Source organism: Pundamilia nyererei, unplaced genomic scaffold (genome assembly GCF_000239375.1).
Source record: "Pundamilia nyererei isolate P.nyererei 1_Seehausen unplaced genomic scaffold, PunNye1.0 scaffold00117, whole genome shotgun sequence".
Lineage (NCBI taxonomy): Eukaryota > Metazoa > Chordata > Actinopteri > Cichliformes > Cichlidae > Pundamilia > Pundamilia nyererei.
The window spans coordinates 528,690-538,983 of NW_005187518.1; the positions used below are offsets into that span (position 1 = coordinate 528,690).

The following is a 10,294-nucleotide window of genomic DNA, read 5'->3' on the forward strand; positions in this document are numbered from 1 at the left end:
CTTTTACAGTTAAACTGACACAATCCTTGTTAGTGGAAAATTATAAGACGACTACACATTTTACAAAAACAGTGACCAGAGCATGGCTGAACATGTGGGCGTGGCTTCTCCCTGATAACCCTTACTTTAAAGCCCTTTTAATTAAATAAATAATGTGTGTCTGCTTCACTGTGTGGACCTTGTGTGGAGCATCACCGCCTTTCCAGCCAGACCGGCCTCCACCCCTCCTTTGGGAACCACATACTTGGTGCCATCACTGGCTCTCTGAGGGTCCATCATCCTCAGCTGCTCATTGCTCTGAGCTACAGTGTCCAAACTCCACAGCTGGTAGCGCAAGCTTTTACCTTGCTTAGCGAGGATGTAAACATCTCTGAGCGCCGTGCTGCCGGCGGGACAAGATGAGCTGCTGTCGGCGGCGAGGTAGAGCCACGGCAGAGAGGGATCAGGCTGAACATGCTCTTTACTCACACTCCCCTGGTCCACACCAAGGAGAATGCCTGGAATGAATAAACTCTGTTACTGTGTGGTCTGATTAGTCAAACTAGGCTCACTTTAAGGGAAATCCTACATAATAAACCCTACCTTAGGTTGGGTTAGCTATTCATTCTTACCTGAAGCAACTGCCCAGTGCGCTCTGTGGCCACTACGCTGGCACGGCTCGTGGTTGTAATCCTCGTCATAGCTGTAAAAACTGTCAAGGAGTTTTGCTTTTCTCTTTAATCACAAATCCAAATCTACTGCTTTTCCTTCACAGCAACCCTTTCCCCATGGTTTGGTCCAGGATACGGGATGAGAACAGGCTGTCTCCCCCACAGGTGTGAGATGATGGCTGCAGCATTATTACCACTCAGACCCCCCGAAAGGAGCTTGGCCTTGCAGCCACACACCTCTTCTGCCAGCAGGGCCATATTGTCAGCTGACAAAATAAAAAGCTTAATGAGAACATAAAGAAATCAAAATTCACCAGCTTGAAACTGAATGTTTACTTGCTTGTGAAACATTAAATTAAATATCGGCTGCAAAATGTGTCATAAAGTTCCAAATGTTTAATCACAGCCTCCACCTGTTTCTTTTGTGGGTTTTTTTGCTCCCAAATACAAACAGACCTGAAGAGTTCACACATTTTTATTTTATACCCGAGAACATTTCACCCTGAGCCGTGTATCCCCTGCTCAGAGCTGTCTGAACCACCGTCTCCATGTCGACACTCAGCCGCGGCTGCCGTAGGTGAGCAGCCATCCACAAAGCCACCAGACCACACCTACAAGGTTACCAGAAATAACACACTGAACAAATATGTCACTCACTCACGTAAAAGAATTCAGGTAAACCAAATAACTAAAAATAATAAAATACTACAGAAGTTTAAAATTGTTGTGGAAACTGGCGTGATATGCAACATACTTCTTAGCCAAAAATAGATTGAGTTGTTGAGTGACAGGTATTACAGTGACACTTCACTTTAGTGACTTACTGTGGACCATCTTGAATGAGTGATGGCACGTAGGTGTTCGCCAGAATCCACTGCAGGTCCTTCCTGAAACTGAAGAACAAACAAATGGCACTGCATAACATGAAGGCATGGAGCTTGTTAACCGTTTATCTGCTGCACTTACACAAATGAAAAAGTTTTTTTCTCAGCCATGAATCAATTCTAAGCATCAGTTCCATATGTTGTGTCACATTATCTGCATCAAAACTGTAGCAGTTTACGGCATGTGAGTGTTTCCTATCCCCAACTGTTTCTAATCCCTGCTTTCTGATTCTTTTATAGTCTCGTGTTAATCAACTGGCTGATAACTGTATTGGCTGCTAAGGTTTCAGGATACTTTGAGGAGTCAAATGCCAGCATTATAAAAAGCTTCTTTCACAGGACTATCATGTACAGTACTGTGCAAACGTCTTGAGCAACCCTTCATTTCATCCCGTTTTGCAATAAAATTTGAAATAGGTTGTCTTTGGATGATGACTGCTTTTCATTCAATTCAATGGAATTCAGTTTTTTTTATACAGCACCAAATCACAACAACCGTCGCCTCAAGGTGCTTTATATTGTAAGGTAGACCCTACAATAATACATACAGAGTAAAACTCAACAACCATACGACCCCCTATGAGCAGGCACTTTGGCAACAGTGGGAAGGAAAAACTCCCTTTTTAACAGGAAGAAGCCTCGAGCAGAACCAGGCTCAGGAAAGAGCCGCCATCTGCCGTGACCGGTTGGGATGAGGGGGGAGGGGAGGAAGACGGGACAAAAGACATACCATGGAAGAGAGCCAGAGATAATTAATAAGTAATGATTCAACTCAGAGAGGTCTATTAACACATAGTGAGTGAGAAAGGTGACTAAAGAAGCACTCAGTGCATCATGGGAATCTCCCAGCAGCCTACACCTATTGCAGCACATAGTTAGTGCTGGATCAGGGTCACCTTTATTCCACTGACACTGTGTTTGGAATCATTGTCATGCTGAAAATGAATTTGTTGCCAGTTAGATGCTTTCCAGATGGTACTGATGGTGGATCAAAATGTGATGGTATTTTTCTGCATTTATAATTCCATCTCGTGTAATTCGGCATACCTCAGCCTTTTCTCCCTGTTTTCCTTCCTTAAGAACAGCTTCTTGAAAGCCACACTTTCAGTGAGACCATTTCTGATGAGGCTTCAGTGAACAGTAGATGCATAAACTGAAAGGCCAGATCCATCTGATTCTGGTTCCAGTCTTTACTGGATTTCTTCTTATTTTACAAGGACATTTCTTCCAGATAATTTTCATCTGCTAAAGTTTTTTAGGCCTTTCACTTCTTTTGTCTTCTATTTTGCAATTTTCTCAAATATTTAAGAACACACTACACACCAAGCAAAAATACCATTTTATGTCTGCCAAATTGTATTATCTGACACTTTTTCATAGATTCAACTAAAGAAATGGGAACAAATTATGTTTTTATATAACAGGCTGCTAGTAACAAAGTGCCCAAAGATACAATTTAAAATAAGTACTTTTCCAAGTTGTCTGTAATGTGACTCACACTGACAACAGTTTGAGTTAGGTTCCCTTTTTTATGCTATGATTCATAGGTCAATATTAAGTTGCACAAAAAAGATTATTCCTCTGAATAAACGTCAAATGGGAGGACTGGACTGAGAATGAGTGGAAAAAGCAGCCAATGCCCAAAGAAAAACTTTTCAAAGACCTTCAGAAAGTCTGAAGAACTATTGTTAAAGACCAATTTAAAAAAAAATGACAAGAAGGTCTCACTCTTGGCTCAGGACTTTTGCCCCAATCTTGACATTCAGTTTTATTGACTCCATGTCAGAGATATATTCAGGCAACTCTCTGTTCTTGGGGTTAAGCTACAATGCAATAATATCACAATATAATAGGATAATGCAACTTTGTAGCAAAGTTGTAGTAGTACTCAATACAAAACAACATAACCATCAGAGAAACACACTCTTTGTATACAGTCCATTGTGGTGTCTGTGCGTGTACTATTTTCAAACGTTTTAATTAAATAACAAATCTCTCACTTTACTACTGTCTTTCATCCTTCCTGTGAGATTCATTTTCATCACTGCAAGCTAGTTAAGGTCTCTCTTTACTTTAATTCATAATTACAGCCATTTAGGTATATTACAGTTATTTGTTATATTTTGTAACTTTGTAGCATTATTTCATTTAGTTTAGCTAGTTACTGTTCTTAACGTCTTGGAGCAGCTGTGATCACATAATTACCTGTGTGATTAATAAAGTATCCTGATTCTGATTGTGGGACACTTATCGACTCATAAGTTCATCCGTTCAGACATCTGACCAGGATGCCTCCAGGACAATACAGGAGAGGTATTTTGGGCCGGCCCAGGACACACTGAAGAGATTATATCTCTGAGATTTTCCCGAGCAAACCCACTGTCCCCTCAGGAGAGATGGAGGAAGATGAGAAGGAGGTCTGCTGCCCCCACCACCCACATAAGTGGCAGAAAATAGATGCATATATTGCTCTGTCAATACTTTATCTCACTGCTCACTGGTTCTGGATTATATAACTGTACATTCTGAGATGCGTCCTGGTCCGTGGGTTTTGTTATGTTTTAGGTTTTCTGGACTTTAGATTTCTTTTCACTGTTATTCCTTAAGATTTTTATTTTTAAGCTTTTTACTTTAATTCTGGTTTATATTGGTTATTAATAGGTAACTCTTTGTTTAGCCTAGCCTCCCCATGTGTCTTCTTGTATCTTGTAGTTAAGTTGCTGTCTCTGTGTTAGGTGTCCCTCTGTTACATTACTCACTTGGTGAATCCTTGCCTCTTATGTTTGGTTTTTAGTTCCTGTGTCTTTGATTAGTTTAACCACGTGGTTGTGTTGTTTGTCCCTAAAAACATGTATGGCTGTGTTGGAAGATGAAACATTTGAACTGCACAATGGATCCGCTTGATCAACTTGAGCATGACTGTGTGTGACAAATGTCTGCCAAGCATGTGAGCACTTAAAAATGTGCAGATTTATGTGCAGATTTATCAATTTTCCACACAAAGCGAAAACATCCATGATAAAACCTGACCTGGTCTCCCTCTGACTGATCAGCAAGCAAGCCTCTGTGTGATCTCCCTCTACAGCACGTCTACTGCCGGCTATAGTCTGATACAGCTTCTTCTTTGGTGCTGACGTTTGAGGTGGTGTACATGGAGCAGGTGGAGGCGGTGGAGGTGGCAGGGAGCATTCCATTGACATCTTCTTCTATCCTAAGGAATTCTGGACTAATAAAGTAGAAATTAGTTAGAAAACGGGGGCAAGCTGCAGCAAGCCAGTATAAACTGTAATTATAGAACCTGCAACTACCTGCCCAACTTCGACTTCTTCTTATAATAAGCTAATAACTAAACCTGTCAACATACAGGACCAAATGACGAACGTTATTCGATGTTGGAGACTATTTTAGTGCAAACTGGTGTGCAGAAATCATATACAAGTACTTGGTTTATGGTCTTTTGCACACTTACCCCACACCCACTTATCTAACTAGCAAAGCCAGCTAACGACACCCGGCTTGTCCCCATATTTGGCAGTACTACTCTCGCGCTGCGTCTTCTTCTTCTTCTTTGTGTAGTCACTCCTCAGGAACATAGAAACATACCGCCCTCCAGTGCATCTAAATTATCTCAGTACCAACTGCAAAAATAATACATATGACTCTAACTGCTAGTTAAATATGAAGCTAAAGATAAATTATAAGAATTTAAAAAAGCGCTAAGCTAACCCGGACTAAAATATGTGCCACACTATAATCTGAACTCTGAGAAGAATTGTATCAGAATGTCTGCCCCTATGTTATATTTTTAGCCAAAACTGTGACACAAAATGTTATGTTGCCACAATGATTGGAAACAGCTACAACAGGAAAAAATAATAATAAAATGGGACACGGATGTTAAACATCGGAAGTTACGCTTGCACTGTTATCGCGAGAACAGAAAACGGGATTTGTGAAGACCGGGTTTTCATTCATCAGGTAGGAACGTCGAGCTAAAGACTTGAATCGTTAATTTTCTTATAAAGAAACACTTCTTCCGCGCTTTCATGTACTTAAATAATGCATTTGAGCTTTTTGTGACGATCTTAAGTATTTGGGTGATTAGTATATACATGTAAAACACCAAACAAGGTGTTAATTTGTAGTAGATAGCTTGCAGGCTAACCCTCCCCGTCACGTTTGGTGAGTGTTTGCTAACGGTCGCTAGCTAGTTAGCTACTTAGCATCTAATCTAAACTGTGCCTCAGACTGTCTCTAAAGATACAAACGTTCATCAAACGCTCATCAGCAGATTAAAGGATGGCCACCCCGGATGTCCGGCTAAATCATACTATCTACATCAACAACCTAAATGAGAAGATCAAGAAAGATGGTGAGGTTTGCACGTTGAAATCTCTTTCCGTTTAAATAAGCACAACCAGACTAATCATTTTATGTTTTGTGTGTGTGTGTGTGTGTGTGTGTGTGTGTCTTGTTTTTTTACTGCAGAGCTGAAAAAGTCGCTGTACGCCATCTTCTCACAGTTCGGACAGATTTTGGATATCCTGGTGGCACGAAACATAAAGATGAAGGGTCAGGCCTTTGTTATCTTCAAAGAGATTAACAGCGCCTCCAATGCGCTGAGATCCATGCAGGGCTTCCCCTTCTATGATAAACCGATGGTAGGGTAACTAAACACTGAATATCACACAACTGCTGCTTACCATAGTTTGTGTGTCACATGTGATCTTTCTGTTTGGTCCTGCAGCGCATACAGTATTCAAAGACTGACTCTGACATCATAGCTAAAATGAAGGGGACTTACGTAGAGCGTGACCGCAAAAAAGAGAAGAAGAAGATCAAAGGACCCGATGGCACTGGACCAAAGAAGGGTGTAGCTGGTGCAGCCATGGTCGCTGGTGTGCCTGCCGCTATGCCTGTAAGTGGAGCCAGAGCTGTTTTATTGGTTATTTTGGCAACTATCATGTATTCACAAGGAGCTCTGAGCCAAAGTGTGGGCAGAGACACAAAGTATACAAACCCTGAGATTTCGAACTTTAATATGTTGGAAAATTCTTGGTTATTTTGTTCTATAGAGTAGATGTTTTATAGTAGATTCCTACTGTTTCCTGGATCACAGAATACCCTAAAGAAAGGCCACAGTTTGTCTGGTGTGTTTCTGAGACATTAATGAGCAACATGGGGGCTCCACAGGGGACTGTCCTGGGTCCATGGCTTTCTACATTGCATACAGCAGACTTCGATATATAGATACAGAAAATCATTCTCTACAAATGGCAGATGAGCTGTGTCAAACATATGAATTTCCTTTTGTTATCAATGAAGTTGTTCTTATGGCTAAAACATGTTTTCAGCTCAAGTTGCAGAACAAAAAACATGATACTGAATTGGGATGAACCTTTTAGGAACAATATTAATAAATAAGGAAACAAAAGCAAAGGGAGAAAGTTTCTCCTGCATCTAGAACAGTTTGTGTGATTGAAAACTGACCCTATTTTCATTGACAAATGTAAATAGTAGCACACACATCTCAGAAGAGGAAAATGGACATCGGGTTTTCTATTAACAAGCTCTTCACTCTTTAGGGAATGCCTCCAATGAGCCAGGCTCCCCGTATGATGCACATGCCTGGCCAGCCACCTTACATGCCCCCTCCAGGCATGATGCCACCTCCAGGGATGGCACCTGGCCAGATGCCCCCTGGTGCCATTCCTCCTGGTCAGATGATGCCTGGGCAGATGCCTGGACAAATGCCCCAGCAGGTAGTGTTTTGTCACAGAGCATGTTGTGTCTTCATTTAATTTAATAAATTGATATTTTTCTGGTTGATTGATTCTGATATCCAATGTGTACTCGTAGGTTGCAGAAAATCCCCCCAATCACATCCTCTTCCTCACCAACTTGCCGGAGGAGACCAACGAGCTCATGCTGTCCATGCTCTTCAACCAGTCAGTAGCAAACCCATTCTCTAGATCTAGTTTTGCACGCTTGTGTCTGTTATAGGCTGAGCCTAACTGTTGGTGTGTGCGTTTTAGGTTCCCAGGTTTCAAAGAGGTGCGTCTGGTCCCCGGACGCCACGACATCGCATTTGTGGAGTTTGAGAACGAGGTGCAGGCCGGAGCTGCACGAGATGCACTACAAGGCTTCAAGATCACACAGACGAATGCAATGAAGATTTCATTCGCTAAGAAATAAGCTCTCAGGAAGGGTGGTCTTTGTTTTTTAAACTTGCAGTAAATCTGACTGTGATTTATTCTTAGAAATTGACTTTCAGGGTTGCACGTAAGTATGTGTCAAGCTGGTGTCTTTTTTTTTTTTTTAGCTTTAAATCAAAATCCACAAGCAGCTTGATATGTCTTCTATATTTGTCATAAAGCATTGCACCCAGAGTCTGGTTTACCAGACATTGTACCTGGAGCTTTTCTTTTTCTTTTTATAAATAAAACTGTTCTAAGAATGTGCTGCTCTTCATTTAAGCTGCAGTTTGAGCTTTCCGCCAATAGGCGATGCTTTCTCACCTCTTGTGTTAAACATTTTCTCTCAAGTCCCTGTAGTCAAAAGGATCTCATGTTTAAACAACTTCAGCTGCACAACATGTAGAAGGAGAAACCAGCATTGAGAAAACCCTGTGTGGGGTTTTTTTTTTTTTAAAATAAAGAATACTAATGCTGTGTGCTGCAGTCTGAATTTAGACCACATCTGCAGAAAATTTAGTTCTTTGGAGTCTTCTGATTATTACAAAACATGGAAACTTTATGGGACTCCATATAATTCACCGTAGCCATCCTACTTGTAAAATAAATGCACTGGAATCTCATTTAGTTTGTGCTTTGAAGTAGAACCTAGATCTCTGAAGCCACTTTCTCTCCCTGTATTTGGCATTAATCATTGGTATATTATTTAATGGATGGCTGGTGTTGCATTGTTGCAGCGTTTCGTCATCTGCTCCCCCAACAAATGCTCGCACGCTATTACGCCTCCAAAACTGCAGTGTTCGTGTTGAGACTGGTGTTGTTGAAATGAGATAATGAAGCTGCTAATTGAAGATGTGTGAATGTGCTTCTCAAACCGCAGTATAATTGTTTTTGTGTTCGAGCCAGTAGTACATACCTGTCACAGATGTGAGGGCTGCTTTTGTAGAAAAAGGGTTCTGCTGCATTTCAGAACAAAGATATTATTTTTAGAGGATCATTGTATTATGAAGCAAACATGAAAACAGACATTTGATTCTCTGGACACTTGCGTGAATATTTTGTTTTCTACTCTACTAAAAAAAAATTTGGATGAAAATTGTGCATTAAGTCACAGCATAACATTAAAACAGGAAGGCTTGTTGCTGAAAATGGGCCTCCATACAGCTGTGTAGATATTTTACGGCGATTTGATTTATCATTGAACCTAGTTTATGCAATTTCTAGCATTTCAAAAAACAAAGGGTAGGTGGACCTGAAGTTTTAGGTTGTTCAGTAGTGATAACTGGATAAACTCTATACTGGGTACTGTTAGGTACACCTTGCTAGTATCTATCCATTCATGCTATGCATTCAACAAGGTGCCGGGAACATTACTGACAGATTTTTCCATGTAGCATCACACATTTGCGACTCTCCTGGTTCATCACATCCCAAAGGCCCTCTATTGGATTGAGATCTGGTGACTGGAGACCATTTGAGAGCAGTGAAGTCACTCATGTTCAAGTTCATGTTCAAGTTTGAGATGATTTGAGTTTTTGTGACATGGTGTGCTATCCTGCTGGAAGAAGATGTGTACACTGGTCATAGAGGGATGGACATGGTCAGCAACAATGCTCAAGCAGGGTGTGGTGTTTAAACCATGCTCAGTTGGTACTATGGGGCCCAAAGCATGATAAGAAAATAACCCCCACACCGTTACACCATCACAATCAAACTCATCATACGAGGCAGGAAAGATGCATGGTTCATATTATATTTACTCCAAATTCATCTGACTATTCTCTGAATACCAAAAAGTTGATGTGGGTGAATGAAATGAAATGTTTGTGAGGCAACATCCCAGAAGATCAGCAGTTTCTGTAATACTCAAACCAGCCTATCTACCGGCCACAGTGACACACCCAGAGTCACTTAATTCACCTTTCTTCCTCCTTCAGATTTTCTGTTTGAACTTCAGCAGGTTGTTCTGACCATGTCTACATGCCTGAATGATTAAATATGTGCATTATTGTATTTAATGAAGGGATGGATGAGTGTATATTTTCATTTAAGTTTAAAATGTTGTCATGTAAGTGCAAAAAAGGTTTTTCTGCAATGTTCTGTAAGTAACATAAAATTAGGTGGGTAAACAAAAGTAGCTCAGAATCATGGACAATATGAATTATTGTCTCAGTAAATTCTTATTGTCTATCTTCCTCTCAGCCTTCACACGATATGTTTGCAGACATGCTAATAAGGAGCACGTCCTCCTCTCACAGACTAGATTCAGACAGAGTGACGTGTGAATTAGGCCTGAAAGGCTTAATTTAGACTCTCACTATCAGCTGTGCCCGGTGTACACAGGGCCTCCCTGTTATGTGCCCTGAGTAATTGTCTTCAGGTCAGCTCAACGGTGTACACAGAAATCCACATTCTTCTGCAGTTTCCCAAGCCTTTCCACACTCCCTTATTTTGCCTTGAGAAAGCACTGACCTCAGTCACCAGGGCGCCGTGTGTGTGTGTGTGTGTGTGTGGGGGGGGGGCATGGTTTTGGCCACATGCCCAGTGCCTTCCCATTCACCAACAC

At 41.1% G+C, this 10,294-nt stretch overlaps 2 protein-coding genes across 6 annotated transcripts; one reads left to right on the forward strand and one right to left on the reverse strand.

Moving 5' to 3' along the window:
• Positions 1–13: 13 nt before the first annotated feature.
• On the reverse strand, positions 14–5,414 carry actmap (actin maturation protease). 3 transcript variants are annotated; one of them, XM_005742115.1, is made up of 8 exons: positions 5,004–5,414; positions 4,843–4,886; positions 4,565–4,755; positions 1,475–1,543; positions 1,137–1,261; positions 787–916; positions 612–682; positions 14–497 (listed from the first exon to the last, which is right to left on the reverse strand). In XM_005742115.1, the coding sequence occupies exons 3-8, from the start codon at positions 4,732–4,734 to the stop codon at positions 166–168; spliced, it is 897 nt and encodes a 298-aa protein (XP_005742172.1). In that variant the 5' UTR covers positions 4,735–4,755; positions 4,843–4,886; positions 5,004–5,414; the 3' UTR covers positions 14–165. The 3 variants fall into 3 exon arrangements, with proteins under 3 accessions (XP_005742172.1, XP_013768608.1, XP_005742173.1); XM_013913154.1 differs by having other exon boundaries at positions 4,565–4,760; XM_005742116.1 differs by lacking the exon at positions 4,843–4,886 and having other exon boundaries at positions 4,565–4,760.
• A 35-nt stretch (positions 5,415–5,449) lies between these two features.
• Positions 5,450–8,140, forward strand: snrpa (small nuclear ribonucleoprotein polypeptide A). 3 transcript variants are annotated; one of them, XM_005742110.1, is made up of 7 exons: positions 5,450–5,512; positions 5,823–5,906; positions 6,023–6,195; positions 6,282–6,452; positions 7,120–7,296; positions 7,394–7,482; positions 7,570–8,140. In XM_005742110.1, exons 2-7 carry the CDS (start codon positions 5,834–5,836, stop codon positions 7,727–7,729), a joined length of 843 nt encoding a protein of 280 aa, XP_005742167.1. In that variant the 5' UTR covers positions 5,450–5,512; positions 5,823–5,833; the 3' UTR covers positions 7,730–8,140. The 3 variants fall into 3 exon arrangements, with proteins under 3 accessions (XP_005742167.1, XP_005742168.1, XP_005742166.1); XM_005742111.1 differs by having other exon boundaries at positions 5,452–5,512; positions 5,826–5,906; XM_005742109.1 differs by having other exon boundaries at positions 5,465–5,512; positions 5,782–5,906.
• The last annotated feature ends 2,154 nt before the right edge of the window (positions 8,141–10,294 follow it).